At 41.0% G+C, this 19,047-nt stretch overlaps 1 protein-coding gene across 1 annotated transcript; it reads right to left on the bottom strand.

Annotated features, from left to right (window-relative positions):
- Positions 1 to 89: 89 nt before the first annotated feature.
- Positions 90 to 16,538, bottom strand: abcb4 (ATP-binding cassette, sub-family B (MDR/TAP), member 4). Its single transcript, XM_058648197.1, has 28 exons — positions 16,382 to 16,538; positions 16,096 to 16,169; positions 15,731 to 15,821; positions 14,880 to 15,027; positions 14,732 to 14,783; positions 13,198 to 13,389; positions 12,642 to 12,813; positions 12,417 to 12,541; positions 11,818 to 11,989; positions 11,623 to 11,736; positions 11,018 to 11,128; positions 10,814 to 10,939; positions 9,665 to 9,868; positions 9,402 to 9,572; positions 8,534 to 8,695; positions 8,244 to 8,423; positions 7,905 to 8,051; positions 7,709 to 7,813; positions 7,403 to 7,480; positions 6,954 to 7,037; positions 6,649 to 6,852; positions 6,413 to 6,513; positions 6,173 to 6,313; positions 5,514 to 5,670; positions 5,228 to 5,425; positions 3,346 to 3,552; positions 2,043 to 2,189; positions 90 to 1,071 (listed from the first exon to the last, which is right to left on the bottom strand). Exons 2-28 carry the CDS (start codon positions 16,158 to 16,160, stop codon positions 865 to 867), a joined length of 3,861 nt encoding a protein of 1,286 aa, XP_058504180.1. The 5' UTR covers positions 16,161 to 16,169; positions 16,382 to 16,538; the 3' UTR covers positions 90 to 864.
- Positions 16,539 to 19,047: the final 2,509 nt, after the last annotated feature.

Here is a 19,047-nt window from a genome sequence, read left to right as displayed (position 1 = left end):
CAGTTATTCACCTCTGGACATGAATACTGAAAAATAAAAATGCTCAACATATATGTGTTTAAACACAATGATATTAAAAGGAGGCAATGACCCCTGCATACTAAACTTTAATATACAAGCATATTCTCAAAAAGGTTAGTAATTCTGTGTTTGTGTACAAACAAAAAGGTTTACATCATTAACCCAAACTGTTCATCAAAGTATTCATCAAACAATTTCCCCAAAACACATCTGTAGAAGGTGATTTCAGTGCCAAAGATCAGTTAAATGTATTATGATGCATAATAAATCAGTATTGTTAGCTGTCAGTATTTTGGTCACAATAGGATCAGCAACAGAGCGTTGACTTTCAGTAGCTCCATCTTAGAGGAGAAAGCACTGGCCATACAGTCACAGAGTATAAATACAATACTTTTTTTTTTTTTACAAGAGACAACGAGAGAGCAATCAATACAACAGTGTTTCCATGGCACATATTTAAACCTGCTATAGTAAACAAATGGTGTTTGTAATAAAAATTTAAGTAGGCCATCATTAACAGAGGGGTCCCGAAACAAATGCAGCTAAATAGTAGATCATACAGTTTGTATTTTTCATTTCCTACTGTGTGTTCCCTGAATAACACAATAATGTTAGCTGACAACTAATGAACAATAATCAGTGCTTCACATTTTACTGACAGGTAACTTGTCTTGACACAACTCAAGTGTACGACACTGAAGAGGATCAGACCCAGCTACACAAATGTGAGGTGTAAGGCTGATAGTAAAAGGCACAGGAGTGTAATTACAGTCATCTTGATACAGAGAAATAAAAATAGTTTGTGTTGTGTTGTGTTGCACTCCGTGTCCTCTCCCTGGCCTCTTAATCCCTATTATGGCCCAACTGCGTGGTGACTAACATGTGATAGATTCCCTTTTTGGCCAGCAGCTGTTGATGTGTCCCCTGCTCCACCACAACTCCTCCCTGCAACACGGCGATGCGGTCAGCATTCTGGATGGTGGACAGACGGTGAGCCACGATGATGCACGTCCTCCCCTGGCTGGCCTGGTCCAGCGCCTCCTGCACCACCTGCAGAGAGCAACATGTCGGTGACAACGGTGAGGATTTTTACTTTCACGTCTTTCTCTGTTAATTGGAACATTTCACTGGCAGTTTCTTCTTTATTAAAATGAAAAGGGTTTTGGGGAAACAAACACAATCAAGCGATGATCCGCTGCCGTGATAAATGTTTTCAGATTACAGATTCAGGAATTCTTTTCCCTGGGAAAATAATTTCCTGTTAATGAAAGTTCCTGGATACGTTGGTGGAAAAGGGGGCTACTGGCTCATTCTGTCATATGTATTGTTTTATGGATGTATCCAATCACATCTACTAGTGCAGCATCTGCATATTATAACAAGCACACATTGAGAGCCACATGGTGGTACAGTGGCTCGCAGTATTGCCTTTCTGTGTGGAGTAAGTTCTCCTCGTGTGTGTGTATGTGTGTGTGTGTGTGTGGGTTCTCTCTGGGTTCTCCTGTTTCCTCCCACCCAAAAACACATTGAATGTGAGACTGAATGGGTGTTTGTCTTTGTTTGTTGGTCCTGCAATGGACTGGCGACCTGTCCAGGGTGTGACCCCGGCTCTCGGCCATGTGTCAGCTGGGATTGGCCCCGCCCCCCCCACGACCATCACGTGGAGGATAAAGCGGTAGAGATTCTTTAAATCTCAGTACATATTCTGAGCAATACTGCTGTTGCCAGCACTTGAGGAATAGTGTCAAAACTGCAGTCTGTAACTTTTAAATATAAACAATGTCGCCAAAATTCCCTAGCTGCACACAGGAAGTGACGCAGGCGACACAATAAAAGTTATGTAATGCTGCGTTACTGATGGTATTTGTTCTATAATCAGTGATGGTTGATAAGGAAACGAGTGATTTATGTTATTTCAAGGAGGAAAAACCTGGACATTCAACCCCCTTAATTATGAAGCAAAAAATATAGTGAGTTGGTCTCACTGGTGCCAGCATGACATGTGGGACAGAGACTCTCACCTTCTCGCTTTCAGTGTCGAGTGCAGAGGTGGCCTCATCCAGCAGCAACAGTTTAGGGTTGCGCAGGATGGCTCGGGCTATGGCTACTCGCTGCTTCTGTCCACCCGACAGCTGTGCTCCCTTGTCACCTGCCTGAGTGTTGTACTTCTGCTCATGCAACCAGAGAGAGAGAGAGAGAGAGAGAGAGAGAGGAGTTGATTGTTGCACTTTGCACAGGAATGAGTGAACTACAGAAGGAGTCATTGTGGAAAAAGCGACATCTCTCCACAACACTGCCATCCAAATTGCATTTTCGGTTTACCCTGATAATAATGACATACACAGAAAGCACTAATTTAATTAATAATCTCATTAGAAATAAATGGATCTTATCTTCCTATTGGAGTTTTTACAGCAGTGGACGTTGTGAGTCATAATCAGAATGTCCAATAGGAATGGGAAGGTGAAAGATTTTATAACGCATCGCAATAAAATCACAATAAGTTGAACAAGGTGAATGTCTGTTAAACTCACCAAAATAATGGCTTTATTTACCAAAATAATGGCTTTATTTACCTACCACAAGGAGATTAAAGCATATTTTTTGACTACTACTATAACAATGAATGAAACATCATCAACATCAATAATGTCTTAATGTCAATAATTGGATTTTTGGAGAGTGTAAACACAGTAACTGAGTCAGGTACTTGTCTTGTGTCATGGTGTTTTATCTGTCGCAGTACATATTTGATTGTGTTGTTGTGTGAGTGTAACGCTGATTTTATCACCACGCCCGAGCGCCAATTTCATCTGAATAACCTTTGACTAACATTATTTTTATTTTTATCACGTTGTGCTCACTGAAATAACAAAGACAATTGTCAAGTGAAGATTAAAGGGAATCAGAGCCGCTCGTATTCATCAATGATTGCACAGAATGTTTGGGCCTGGACAATTTAATGAAGTTGTTTTAACACTTTTATGGAGAGAGGACACGACATATCATTTTTATGGGCATTCCATGTGAACAGTATTTAGAAAAGAGTTGTTGTGTAGATGTCAAATCTGTGTTTGATACTTAAGTTGATGATAGATAGTTACTGATCATCATCACTTTTTGACCTCTCATGTACGATCAAAAATGTGAATGGAATGCAGCCCCCCGCTGGTTTTGTATAATCTCTGGCACGTTAACACACACCATATCGCTGTTCTAGCTGTTTTATCTTTGTGCAATTGATGGCCTTGAGGTGTTGTAAACACAACTGCTTCATAAAAGAAGAAAACAATAACCATAGCAACAGGACAGTCCAGCGTTTACCTGTGGCAGGTCCACGATAAAGTTGTGAATGTTCGCCGCCTTAGCAGCTGCCTCTATCTCCTCCATGATTACAGTGCGGCTGTTGTCTCCATAGGCGATGTTTTCGGCCAAAGAGCAGTCGAACAGCACGGGCTCCTGGGATACGATGCCTATCTGGGATCTCAACCAGTGAATGTTCAAATTCTTCACATGTACACCGTCCAGCAACTAAAAGAGACATCATAGCAAAATATTATTATTATTTCTTTTTACTGACAATACTTTTGACAATCTGTTCCCTTTTAAATTGAGTCAACATTGAATAACATTAGCCTTTATTCTCAAGGGGAAATGTTTCCATTGACTTACACTGATCAGGCATAACATTACGACATAATGAAGTGAATAGGACTGATTATCTCTTCATCATGGCACCTGTTAGTGTTCAAAGTTGATGTGTTAGAAGCAAGAAAATGGGCAGGTGTAAGGATTTGACAAGCCAAATTGTGATGGCTAGACAACTGGGTCAGATCATCTCCAAAACTGCAGCTCTCGTGAGGTGTTCCCTGCAGAGGTCGGTATCTATCCAAAGTGGTCCAAGGAAAGAACAGTGGTGAACCGGCGACAGGATCGCTGATGCACGTGTGGAGCGAAGGCTAGCCCGTGTGGTCTGATCCAACAGATTGCTGCTTCTGATAGAAAGGCGTCAGAATACACAGTACACCACGGTTTGATGCGTATGGTGCAGCACAGCGCAGCGTGCCACAAAGCAAAAAGGGTTCAGGAATGGTTTGAGGGCCGTTTTTGCAGCAAAAGGGGACCAACAAATATTAGGCAGGTGTTAAAAAGGTTAGGCCTGATCGGTGTATATCTTAATGGTACCCATACCCAAAGACTATGAAAAGACTACAGTCTCACACCCTCTAATTAGGCACACACTTACAGTGAATCTTGCAAAGTCAAAAAGTTACAAGACAACACTTTATACATTATATATTCAAAAATATTTCTAAATCAGTTTTGTTTCCTTCTTTCCACATGTTTTGTTTCACCACAATTGTGTTACTTAGCCAGTTATTTCCTGTTTTATTGCTTCCCGTTTAGTCTAAGATCATCTATTTGTATCTATTCCGTATTTGTGATTTTATGCATGTCATCATGACTCGATTATCCTTTTTTATTTTGATAATAAAAGGTTAAACTTAGTTTGAAATCTCAGTGAATTCTTTTGTTTAGCGCGTCAGACAATCAGACAAGAAAATCCTCCTCCTCCTGCTGTGAGAACATCTCCATCTGTCTGTCTTTCATTACTACCCAACAGAAAATGTGCAATTTTAATTGGTCGTCCAAGTCCTATAGCGAGGGGGAGGTGTAAACCGTATAACCGTTCCTAATTTTTTTTATCAGGAAGTTAGCAACCCTACATGGTGCTGAGTTGACTATACTGTACATTGTGTCTTATGACAGTGGTCAAATCTCACATTAATTACGACACGATTGAAACGAAACAGTGGAGATACTGCCTGCAAAACCAAAGCGATGAGCTGAAAGACGCTAAAATGCTACGCAGGGCAGAGGAAAAGTCGTCTGACGAAAGATATCTGAGCTTGTTGTGAAGAGCAAGTCCTGTGATCCCTTGCTGTGGATGCTGAAACGTGAATTCTAATCAAACCAGTTAATATTCTGCCAGAATAGGAAACAGTGAAGGCTCAGTGATAACATTTTTTATCGTCTCACAGTTTTGTGAGCACTCTCGACATTCAGTAGAAACTGCACTGTACAGGCCTCATAATATCCCTGTGTCATCAGTGCATGGCTGTAAAGTAGCTATAAACAGTCCATCCTGCTAAACATTAGCTAAATGACAGTAGGTGAAAAGACAAGAGCGTGAACATCTTCTTACCACTCTCCCTTCTCTGGGGTCATAGAACCTCTCAATCAGCTGGATGATGGTACTCTTTCCACACCCACTGCTCCCAACCAAGGCCAGCGTTTCTCCCTTCTTCACCTTCAGATTCAGCCCTCGGAGGATGGGCAGATCGGGTCGTGTAGGGTAGTGAAATGAAATGTCCTCAAAGTGCACATTGCCATTAAATGTGTCCTGGATATAAGAGTGATATGTTAACACTTGTGTGAAAAGCTGTATAGTAAATATCGACTTTGGCGTGTTGGGGGTTTGTGACACATACCAATTTCTCTCCTTCCTCTGAAAGATTATCAATGGCAGGCTCGAGGTTTATCAGCATCATGATGTGGGAAGCTGACGTTCTGGCCTTAGCGTAGTTTGGAGCGAAGGTGTTGGCCTCGCCGATGGCCATGGCACCGTACAGGACAGCCGAAATCACACTGGCAGAGGGAATCAAACAAACAACAAAAGCACCAGTTCATACTTTTGTATGTTTTCACAAGTCGAACCAACAATGTCATAATGTACAATCAAAAACATTATCCACGGTTCCCAAAATATTTCACTGTTTCCACAAAATCCACGTGTTATCACAATGTGAGGATGTGCTACATGTCACCTGGAAATAACATGTTTTATAGTTTTACGGTCGTCACAAGATCAAACATGTAATGAACTCTGGACTATCTCATTGTGTGGAGGCTCTTTGTAAAGTGACTCCTCCTACCCGTGTCAATGAATTACATCACCGCCGTTAAAACCCACGTGCACATGTGATTCAACAACACGGGTAGAAGTTCAGCCACCTTTCACATGCTTCTCTACACATTAATGATTAAAAGACAAATAAACAGCCACTCCTCACGGCAGGAATACTGCAGTTACTGCGCATGGCGTAAATCTACCAGTGCTCACAGCACTTGAAAACTGATCTCTACTCACAGGAAAACTCCTTCAACAGACATCCGTTCATTCGCGATGAGCCAAGCGCCAAATCGGAAACATCCTGCATAAGCAAAGTAGATCACAGCCTGGGAGAAGGCGAAGGTGATTCCATACACTTGGGCCTTTTTCTTTGAGTTCCTGTCGAAATAGAATGTTTTATTACATTTTATTTACATTTATGACATTTGATTAAAAATAGCTAGTGGATGACGCATCTGTGGTTAAAAGAAAACATACTTATATGGCACTAAGAGGTTTTCCTGATACAAAGACTCAAACTTGGCTTCTCTGGTGAGAGAGGCGACCGTTCGGATGTTCTCGATGGCTTCTGTCGCAATCTGTGGAGACACCACACACACACACAGCATGATGTCTACTGTATTAGGTCAGTGACTCAGCAATAAAAAACACCATAAAAAAAAAAAAAAGAGGAAGCTCTTAAAATTCATGTACTGAGTACTCTGAATCCTTGCCTTTCCAGCCTTCTCCAGCTCCACCTTGTCTTTGGCAGCGTGTCCGGCAAGCGCCTGCATCTGCACGGCTCCAGCCACCACCAAGACGGGCACCACGGTCAGGATGAGCAACGTCAGCTCCCAGCCGTATATGAAGGAGATGATTAGACTGGTGCCCAAGTTAGCAATGTTCTGGGCAAATGTGGCCAAACGAACTCCTGTAGCCTGAGTAGATGAAAGGGCTGGTTAAACAGCTGAAGGAAGGGATTTGAGCTGATAGTCTTTGTCAAATTGCATTTCTTTTATGTGTCTGTGTCAAAACTTACCCCCTGGACTTGGGCAGCATCTGTGGCCAGTCTCGTAGTGAGAGCTCCAACACTGTTTTTTGGGTTGTCAAACCAGCCAAGGTCCTTTAAAAAAAACAACACACCATCACAACCATCAACAACAACAGCAGTCAGACATTTTTAGATTACTTAGCCTAAAAGTGGCTGAAAACCCTGTTTCCCTTGAACATGAAACAGTAACTACTAAATAAACATACATGTTATCATTTTGACTAAAATGTTGCTAAACTGCTGCATGTACATGCATGTACATGTACATACATAACAGTGATAAAGATAAAGGAAGAGGGACAAAGTCCATATGGCTGTGTCTTTGACATCTTTGAGCCCTTGGATTATTCATGTACTCATGGAAGAAGCAATGTTTAGGTTACTGCAAACTCTGAGCCACTTTCTTTAAAGAAACCAGTGCCGTTTCTGTAACGCACCTGTCTCATCATGGCCTTGAAAGCCCGGAGTCTCAGTTTGAGGGTCAGAATCTCTCCAGATTTACCAAAGCAGAAACCCTGTACAAAAAGACAGAAGACATCAGCATGTGTATTTCTCGTCTGCATTGTAAACATCTGCTTCAAATAGGCTTATTCTATACAGAAAATGATCTATTTTACAACTATTATACGTGTATGTAAACATACGTAAGGGTAGTATATTCAATTTCTGCCAGTAAACCTGCTTAAATGTTACACTCTGGATTTTTAACGAATGCACGTCAACATGAGTATAAACACACACACCTGCAGAAACATGGTGACAAATGAGACAACTCCAATCATGGCAAACATGAGAGAAAAGAAAGTGGACCTTTCTTTGACAATTGCTGGATCGGGCTCTGCAAACACCTGAGAGGAGAAACAAAAAAACAACAACCTGAAAATAGCTGAAAAACGCTGACTCATTTTTATGGCACAGCTACAGATAACAGTGACCTACGGTGATGATCTTGGAGAAGAACACAGCAAACAGCGGCTGTATTGCACCATTGATGACAGCACAGATGAGCCCCACTACAATGTATGGCCACTCGGAGAGGTTCAAACTCATAATTTTTATGAGGGACACAGTGGGCACGTGCTCTTCCTGCAGAGAGAGACAAAAGAGGGAAGTTACAACACTGGGTTGTCTTTCCATCTGGCAAAAAGAGGAATGACAATGGATTCGGATTGATGAGCGACCAATCAAGCAAGCAAAAAGTGGAGAAGGAACAGTTCTGCCATTTCTTAACACCTCTTTTTCACAAAGCCTGTTTGATCTGTTGACACAACAGCTCACCTCTTCTGTCTGGTTTTTGCCATCCATCTCTTTTTCCTCTTTCCCTCCCTGTGACGTCATGGAGGAGCCTCTTCTAGACTTCCTCCTGTAGAGAGAGGACTCAGAGAAGCTCAGTGGGCTCTTCTCTTCTGCTGGTGTCTCATTCTCTGCTTCCTTCTCCTCCTTGGCTTTCTCAAACGTCTGCAGTTGGGAGAGAGCGGGAGGAAACCGCAAACACAATCAATACCAAAGCCCGCCTCTTTTGAAATTTGGTTTTGAGTGCAAACAAACTATCTGTGTGTGTGTACTACCTGTGTGGTGACCAGTGTATGGTAGATTCCTTGTTTTTCCATCAGGTCGCCGTGAGTCCCCACCTCTTCTACTTTACCGCTCTGGAAGCCAGCGATGACATCAGCGTTCCTGATGGTTGAGAGGCGATGAGCCACCACTATGGTGGTACGACCCAGTCGGACCTGCATTCAAGTACATGCGCCTCAGTTTTTGTGTTCAGTATATGCTAAGATCTACAAGAAGGAGCTAAAATGTTATGGGTATTTATATTATATTTGATATTTATGAGGCATTTTTTTTAAGCCAGCTCTACACGGTGAGCTGTACGAAGGACTGGAGCTACCATGTTTATTTACTGTCTGCACAAATGCTTGGGGTTCAAGGGGTAAAGTTGTGAGAACACCATGGCAATGCCAGCTAGTGTGAAGGTAATGTCCTGTAACGCAAGGACTGAAGACAGGAACGATGTATCGGTTGGAAAACTTCCCTTAAGAAAATCTCAACTCTTGTTTTGTTTTCTTTCTCCTTGGCCTGTGGCTGTTTATCACAGGAAGAAGACGACACGTTTTGTTTGAGCGACGGCTGCGAACTGCACGATAAGAGACCTCTGTTTTGCTCGGAAACGGCGATTCTCTGATCATTCAGACTACAATGTATCTAGCGCCACCATGAGAATAGTGACCACTGAGTTTGGTACCATGACAGAAGTGTCCCAAAAACTGAGACGGTAAGGACGGTAAGGACGGGTTACTTTCTCAATGTTTGATGGTGGAAATGCATATTGTTGTCATGTACCAATCTAAACTGGACTGTACCGGTCGGTGGAAATGGGGGCTTTACTAGCCCAAGTGATCCAATTTACATTTACATTAGCTGAAGGTCTTGTACCTTATCCAGAGCAGATTGCACAATGGTCTCACTCTCAGCATCCAGGGCAGATGTGGCTTCATCCAGCAGAAGAATTTTGGGGTTGCGGACGAGAGCCCGCGCAATGGCAATCCTCTGCTTCTGTCCCCCGCTCATCTGAGTCCCTCTGTCCCCGACCTGCGTCTCAAACCTCTGCTCAAACGGAAAGAGCCTGAGCATTAGCCACTGGTGGACAGATTTCTCGAGAACCACAGACAGCCGGTGAGTTCTGAGTGCATTCTTACCTCGGGAAGTTTCATAATGAAATCATATGCGTTGGCCTCCTTGGCAGCTTGTTCGATCTCCTTCTGCGTCACGTCGAGTCGGCCGTATCTGATGTTCTCAGAGATGGTGGTGGCAAAGAGGATGGGCTCCTGACTCACCACGCCGATCATCTCCCTCAGGTAGCGGACATTAAGAGAACGAATGTCATGACCATCGATACACACCTACAGTGAGGGAGGGAACAGAGGCATATTTGAAACAGCTGTTTGTTCCATTTACCATTGTTGTTGCATATTATTAGACACATTAAGAGGAAATCCATTGATTTTATACATCGTGTCTGTTCACAGGTGTTATGAAGTGCTACTGTACAGTATATGTGAACAAAGTTGAACAGAGCCCTGTAAGTAAAATGTAGCTTATATGTGCCACAATTAGCAGTTTGGGAATAAATCAGCTGCTACAAGTTAAAAAAAATAGTATATTAATAATACTATTATTACAGTATATACTTATTTTATCACTATTGGACACTACTTCTCATACTATAAGTGTATTGTATATATTTTTGTCCTTAATTAAGTCACTGTCGTATTTTTGTAATCATTATTATTATTATTATGATCGATATTATTAATAGTTATTGCTATCACTTTCTTGTTTTGACCTTTTTGAGTACAGGATTATGTGCAGTAGGCAGAATATTTTTGGTATTATTGATCAGTAACTCAGAAATAACCTTTTATCAAATTGTAAATCAAGTAATCTGAGAGAGAATTTACCACCTGGCCCCCGACACAAGATGTAACCGATCAGAGATCAGTTCAGAGACTCTCCTATTGGCTATTCTACAGCAACTAAAATTGCTACTCCAACATCAGCAGCGACTGCCTATGCTGCAAAGCAACCTAAAGAAGGAACGAGTCAGACAGAAAGCACGATTAAACCTGCATCGATATTGGCAGAGAGTTTCACAGATGGAGAGTTTGCCTCTGGTCGTCTGTCGTGAATGAAATACAGTAAGTGAGTCTGTATCACTTACTGTCTGTGTCTGTCTGTGCCCATCTTTATTTCCTTCATGACCTGCAATTATTTTTTCTAGAGATTGTATCTGCTGTAGATCGAAGGAATTGGCTATGCCGACAAATATTAAAGGAAATGTCACTCACAGATCCTTCGTGAGGGTCATAGAACCTCTGCAGCAGCTGGATTGTTGTGCTTTTACCACAGCCACTGCTGCCCACCAGGGCTATGGTTTGTCCAGAATCCACGCTCAGAGACATGTTTTCTAACACCTACAAATGAAGACAACACTAATTACGACAGCACAGAATGATATCATAACACTATGAGGTCGTCTGTGGGTGACATACTTTAACGTCCGGTCTGGAGGGGTAACTGAAGTGAATGTTGTTGAACTCGATGTTTCCTCTGATGACGTCCGGCTTGAAGCCGTCGTCTGAGTAGCTGTCGATAATCGGTCTCTGTGGAGACATCAAGAGTCAAGGACGTTTCCTTCACTTCTAAAACTCGTGCTCCTGTCATCTTAGGGGGAGCTTATTGAACAAGGCTGATGTTTATTTTCACAGCTCCTTTGTGTTTTTGACATTTGTGCTAACAAACACACAGACACACACATGATCAGTGTGGTATTCATACAGCCATAGGTCTGTGATGTGCAGAGACAAAAGTTACTCATATGTTTGAGCTATATAGAGAAGCTACAGACGTTACTTTCATCATACAGAAACAGCAAAAGCACTAATCACATTACTATTTCTGTGTAGTTTCACCAAAAGGTAGAAGCTACTGTAACCAAGTGACCCGTGATGTTCAAATAAGAGCAAAAGCCACCATCACGTTATTGACTGCAGGAGTTCAGTGATGCATGTCCAGGAGAGCAAAGTGACCACTGTCCAGCAGCAAAGATATTAACAATGACTTAGACACTTTAGGCAGAAAATATAAAATCCCTTACCTGATCAATGATGCTGTACACTTTATGTGCAGCTCCACGGGCACTGGCAAAAGTCTGGATGTTGGCAGAGGACTGTCCCATCGTGAACACTCCAATGAGCACAACAAAGAACACCTAAAAAGACACACACAGGAAATGTTAGTCTTAGCTGAACAAAACAGATTTTTCAGACTTGGTTATAATGTGCCTACTCACAGTAAGTACACTCCCGATGGTGTACTCCCCACTCAGGATGAGTGTACTGCCATACCAGAAGGCCAAGGCATATGACAGGTAGATCATCAAGAAGGTGAAGCCCATTGAAATGTTAGCAGTGAGTGCCTTCTTAATTCCCATTTCCTTAGCGTCCTCCAAGTTCTTTTGATATCTGTGGTTTAACGGACACAAGCATGAGGGCTAGTGCTCTGTCTGGATCCATGGAAACAAAGGTTAGGGCTCTATGAGCTGAAATTAACAACATTAGCCTTAAATATGTAAAACAACAACAAAAACTTTGTGGAGGCTTTACACACTGTATCTAGGCAACACAATACAGCATCACATGTAACACTTGTGGCTGTAAATCGACTACAGAATGAAATAGAATGTTAAAAGGGAAACATAGAGGAATGGGCTACATATTAAATTGTCTTGTAACATGTCATTAGTGTGGTACATGTTTGACACCGTGTTTGGCAGGTGAGAGGTTGTTGACATTGTCTTATAGGATATAAAAGGTCACTGCATGGAAAATGGTGCTAAACTTAGTGTATCCTGCTCCAGTATTTGCTTCATAACACAGTGGGTGTACACACCTCTTGATCTCTCTGCTCTGACCACTGAAGGCAAACACTGTCCTGATTGCAGAGAGCACCTCCTCTGCCACAGCTCCTGCTTTGGCATACGCAGTCTGCTCTTTACTCGTGAAGGTTGTCAGCACCTGTTCAGACATGATGGATGTTTATTTAACTTACTGCGCCTGCAGAGGCCAGTGTGTTTATGATTAACATAACCATACTGCATATACAGTAGCGAGTTACCTTGCTGTAGAGTGCGGCTGAAATGCCCAGTAAGGGGCTCACAGCCAGAATGACCAGGGTGAGCTTCCAGCCTTTGGTGAAGCCGATGACAAAAGAGGCGATTAAGGTGGTGAAGGACTGAATCAGCATCCCCACCTTGTCGCCAATACCCTCTTGGATCTTATAGACATCACTAACACATGCAAATACAAACAAAGGTTCCACAAATTATCTCCAAAGTACCACAACATTTGTCAATATAGGGGAAATCTTCAGAAATATTCGATAGTGGCAACTATTGTCTATTTTACTCTAAACAGGAACATGAATTACAAAATTGACATCAAAACTAATAATTCAGACCATTAACTTAGCAGGAAAATGTTCTTTTTTGCCACCAGCAGAGCATCCCCTGGTGACTATTTGATATTTTTTATTTCCCGATAAGCTTCACCGGAAAACCAGAACACTGCATCCATTTTTATATGTAGTCTATGTACAGTAGATTTGCAAATGTGAGGGGCCCTGCTTGCAGTGGGATCACTGAATTACAGTGTGATGCTTCTCCAGTACTCACTCCATGAGACGTGTGTTGAGCTCTCCTGTTTCATTGACATCGAACCAGCCGATGTCCTGCTGCATGATGTGGTGGAAAAACAACTTGCGGATGCGTTTGACCTGCCGTCCAGCTGCCACCGTCCACAGGGAAACCTGGAAGTAAGAGGCTACAAGGGCACCAGCTCCCATGATAGAGTAGTAGATGGCAAACCTGGTGACAAATAAGAGTCCAGTAGATCCGCTTAAATTTCAAATATTTGGAGATTGGCGGCATTTATAATTTAAAAAAAACATTATATGATTCTCTGTCAAATAAAGTCCCTGCATCCTGAAGGTTGAGGTTGGTTGAGGTTTTAGGTTATCGGACCTTTGTTTACCTAAAACACTACAAATATAACACACATGATCTTTAACAACACCATGTGTAATAGAATAGAATAGAATAGTGTTAACATGTTAATCATGATTAATTAAGGGCCAACCTAAACGGCCCTTAAAAAAAACTCATTAATCTTGTTGTATGAGGTACATAGAGAGAATCACAGGGTATCTCACGATATGATACGCGATACATGGTCCGCGATACCGATAATATCACGATACAACGATTGTTTTGATAATCAATATATTGCAAGACAATCATATAGCGATACATCATGATATCTGTCTAACTGAAGTAAACAAAACGTCTGTGAACAGTTAAAAGTGCTCTTCTTCAGCCAGGTAACTTCCACCCAAATTTCCCTCATTCATCTTAGCAGCGCCACCATAAGAAGACATGAAGTAGCGACGCCTGGTGAAGGAAACTGTTTACTTTAGAGCACATTCATTTATTAATTTTAATATCGATATTTGCCCTGGTGCATCGATTATCGTATTGCACGAGGAAGGACGACGATAAATCCCCAAATCCATATTTTGACCCACCTCTAGTACTAGTACACATAATCAGCAAACTGGTCTACTACTGCCTATTTTTTTTGATTAGTTTGTGTTGCTTATGTAAAACTGAAGTTTACTGATGAAGGCAGCAGTGGATCAACAACTGTTTGCCATGATGTGAAGTCGCCAATTTTCTCTGTGGACTTTGATGAAGGGAGTGCACGACACAAACTTTAATTTCCACACGGTAAAGACTGACTAACAGCAGGTTACAGCAATACACCATTCATTGAAGATTTATTAGGTGAGCCTTTAGTAATAGTGGCTATAATTAGTTTCTCCTGGTGACAGCCATGTTATCACTGAGTGTGTGCCTGTCTCTCTGCTGCTTGTCAGCACATGGAGTGCACAGTGTACAGACAGCTGTATGGACACAGACTACTGTACTGTATGTGTAAGTGCCCCAGAACTGGAGAAGCGTCTTGGAGCAGAGGGGAAACATCTTAAAGAAACTCCTGAAATCTTTGCTCTGGATGACTGAGAGCTTTATATATGTTATTATCATTGTGCACATGAGGTAGTTTACAGTCTGGTAAATTGAGGCTTAGCACATTTCATAATATTCTGTAACATGTGATAGTGAGAGTGAGTTGCTTGTGTTTGAGTCTTACTCTGTCATATCCTCTTGCAGAGTGTTGGTTATGTTGGTTATATCTGTAAAATCTGAAAAATGGTAACGAAGGACACGGTTAACATATGACTTCTTTTCATACATGGGAATGATGTGTGTGTGTGTGCAGACTGTGACTGACAACTCACTCATATTTGGCACTTGGGCGCTATTTACAAAACTGTCTGTCATGTCCCCAAACACGATGCACATGAGAGGGAGCACCACGCCGTTGGCCATGGCCATCACTGTCCCAATAAGGATCATCAGAATGTCCCAGTTTTCTGCAAACCTGAACTGCACACACATAAAAAAGAGAAATAAGCATGTGTATTTTGTAGGGGAGAAATCTTGATTCTGTGGCTGGATGAAAGCACTTTCAACTACGAAAACACAACAGGAAGCGACTTTTAACTTGGGGCAGCTATTGTGTTCTCACAGCAGGCGATAGGTGGAGTCCACCCAAACAACAGGAGGATGTATACACACAGACGGACACACACACACACACACACACAGGCTGACTTAGATTCATTTGGACAGACTAAACAAAGTGTTATCCTAACCTTAACTAAAACCAACCACTTTTGTATTATTTAATCATTTATTTTAAGTTTTTTCGTCATCACAAACATACAAGTACACACACGCACGCACACACACACACGCACACACACACGCACACACACACACGCACACACACACACGCACACACACACGCACACACACACACACACACACACACACAGGCTGACTTAGATTCATTTGGACAGACTAAACCAAGTGTTATCCTAACCTTAACTAAAACCAACCACTTTTGTATTATTTAATCATTTATTTTAAGTTTTTTCATCATCACAAACATACAAGTACACACACACACACATTTTGCACTCAAAGCCAATGTAATTTAGAGAAATTAGAATAATTCTGTCCACACTGGTCCTGATTCTGAGAGACAGAGACAGCGATCACAGTGAGATGAAAACTGATCACTTACCACAGCAATGGGGCCAACCATAGACAACTTTGGCTCTTTTTCTTTCTTCTTCTTCTTCGTCTTTCTGCTCTTTGTGTCATCCTTGTTCTCACTGAAGACAGTCAAACATGGACAAAAACGAATCAAATATAAAGACGCTGAATACAAAACTCAGACTTCAGTTTCCAGTGATAAAATAAGCCATCGGATATTATTTCACTTATATAAGCATAGCACGCACACACACACACACTATAATTATGTGGCTGCTTCGAAATAACGTTGAAACTAAATTATAAAGTCGCAAATAATAGAAATACTAAAATAAAATAAAATAAAATAAAATCACTACCTAATTAATTATTGACGGATTAAAGTGCGTTTACCTTAAATCACCGTTTAGCTCGAGTTTGGACTCGGGTACATTTTTCTGGTCCTCTTTTCCACCCATGTCTGCAGCCTGTGACGGGGAAAAGGCTCTGTTTACATTTCACTGCAATATCTAAACATATTATATAAACTCTGTCTCTTACAAAAAAAAAAGAACGGTGATCACTTGTGGAATAAAACGTCCTTTAATTCGAAGACTCTTTGATTTGTTTGGCGCGTGAACAGGTGGGAAAACAAGCATCACACGAGGAGAGAGACACATTATTAGAGGTTCAATCTTACTGTTCCAGGGCGGTTTCCTTCCTCAGAGCTGTCACACTCACAAAGAGCAGAGACGCTGGTCCTGTCCTCCTGTCCTGTCCTGGGTCCTCTCTGTCAGTCCTCCTCCTCCCTCTGTACGACGTCACGTGGCTTTGTGGCAACGATGACGTCTGCACGCACACACACACACACACACACACACTCAAGATATATCTTGAGACCATGTATTTTGCTGATACTGTCTTAAAACCCTTGATTTATTCTGCTATTTCCTTCTTAAGTTGCATCAGCTACGATAACCAAGCTTCTTTTCTGGAGCATATGTCACACTACTTTCCTGATTGTGTGTTGTAAACCACCTTCACAGTCTTGAATATTGTAGGTATAGGCAATGCAGACCCTCTCAGGCTCTGACCAGGGTGCTATTCAAACTGGTTTAGTTTTGGAGACATTATTTGAAGGTTGAAATACTGCATGGTATCGCTTTGACTCATTCTGCTTTTCTTGGGTTCATCCAGCACAGGCTTTTCTTGTGTTCTTGTATAAAAATATAAAAACATATTTGCCAAACATTTCAAACAATAGAGAATTAATATTCTCGCAGTCCAACTGAGAGCATAAACTTTTATGTGACAAGGTATAAGGTATCTTTCCTCTATTCTCCTGTAATGAAACTTATCTCCTATTTCTGTCTTTTTCATTCTTGCTAGATTTATAATCTTACTTTTTTTGTACCATAAATTCTGTTCTTATCTCTCTGAGGTTACTTATTTATCCAATCCAATCCAATTTTATAAAGCACATTTTTAAACCACCACAGGCTGTACCAAAGTGCAGTACACGCAATAAAAATCAACAATAAGAGGGCTAAAACACATCAAAGCCAATAAAAGAACACAAAAACAAAAGAAAACTAAGAAAATCAGCTAAAACACACATAAGAAACAACTCATGTTATGTAATTGGATCTTGTGGAAAGCTGTGTTACTGTAGGCTTGTCTTTCTAACTTTCTTCACTTATTCCCCCAATAAATAAATTAATGAATTCATTCATTCGTGTTTATTTTTTTGTTTGTTCTTTCTTTTTAACCTCCCACCTCATTTTCACTAGTATTTTTCTTACCTTTACATTTTTATGTAAATGTTTCTTCTCGTTTCATATGTGCAATTGTTTCTAAATCTCTTTTTCTACGAGGAAAATAAGACTTTCTTTAGTTGAAGGCGCTTCTTACAGAACCGTTTTGAGTGTCAGTCATGTTTAATGAGGGTTGTTCAAAGGTGACTGATTAGTCTGTCAGCGTGACAACAAAAACCAAATGAGCACAGAGGTGGAAGAACTCATGTGTTGCTCTTAACTACATCTTCTTTTTTGTTTCACCTTTCTCACACTAACACTTTACCACATCCTCAAGCAGAGTCAGGCTCAGACTAACCATGGCTTCCTGAAGGGGAGAGGTGAGGTCATATAGAGTTCTGTCCTGTGTCACCCTAGGGAGAGTTTGATGCAGATTGATTAAAAGAGGGTTTAATAATCAAGTGCAAATTTCAACAACTTCAATGGTAAAACAGCAACAGCAAAAAAAAACAAACACAAAAACAGACAGACAGACGACTTTATTAATCCCTTTGGGAGGTTCCCTCGGGGAAATTAACAGCTCCAGCATCCACACACAGCACTGTTAAAAATAGAGAATAGAATAAAATAAGATAAGAATAAAAATAAAAATATAAAAATAAAAATGAAAGTGACCCATGCTATATATGTATGTATACCTACATACACACAACACATGTATGTATATATATATATATATATATATATATATACATACATACACAGATACATGCATACATACGCACACATACATACATATACATACACATATACATATATATGCATACATACACATACACATATATATATACATATATACACATACATACATACATATACACATACACACATATATACATATATATATATATATATATATACATACATATACACACATAGGTACACACACACCTAGAGTTACCCCGTAATGCCCAGGGTTTTAATGCACATGTCTATGGTTTTATTGCACATTATGTTATTGTTGTGGTTGTTGTTTGTTTAGTTCTTACCGTTTTTTTTTTTTTGTTTGCCCTCCTCCCCCCCAGTGAGGAGTTGTACAGTTTGATGGCCCGGGGGACAAACGAGTCCCCCAGCCTGTTGGTCCTGTACTTTGGGAGGAGCAGCCTGTTGCTGAGGCTTCTGTGGCTCCTCTGGCTGCTGATGACAGTGTGCAGAGGGTGGCTGGCATTGTCCAGGATGCTCAGCAGTTTGTCCACAGTTTTTCTCTCTGCCACTGTCACCAGAGGGTCCAGCCTCATTCCTACCACTCCAGCCTCATTCCTACCACTAAACACATCAAATAAATAAAATAATGCCATCATATGGTTAATTGTTTTAAGTTATTAATACAGATTAAAGTAGCTTCACAGGGCAACAGCCTTAAAACATTGTAACTCCTTGTTATACAAGAGCATAGAGTCTTGTATAAAGTACCTTAAAGGGATACTTGAGTAAGTACAAGTATCTTACCAGATAATGACTTTGGTAGAAGTTGAAGTCACCTTTTTATAATATTAATTAAGTAAAAGTCTTAAAGTATAATGACATTTACTGTACTTAAGTATCAAAAGTC

This window comes from Solea solea, chromosome 13, assembly GCF_958295425.1.
Source record: "Solea solea chromosome 13, fSolSol10.1, whole genome shotgun sequence".
NCBI lineage: Eukaryota > Metazoa > Chordata > Actinopteri > Pleuronectiformes > Soleidae > Solea > Solea solea.
This window is presented reverse-complemented; position numbering and strand designations above follow the sequence as displayed.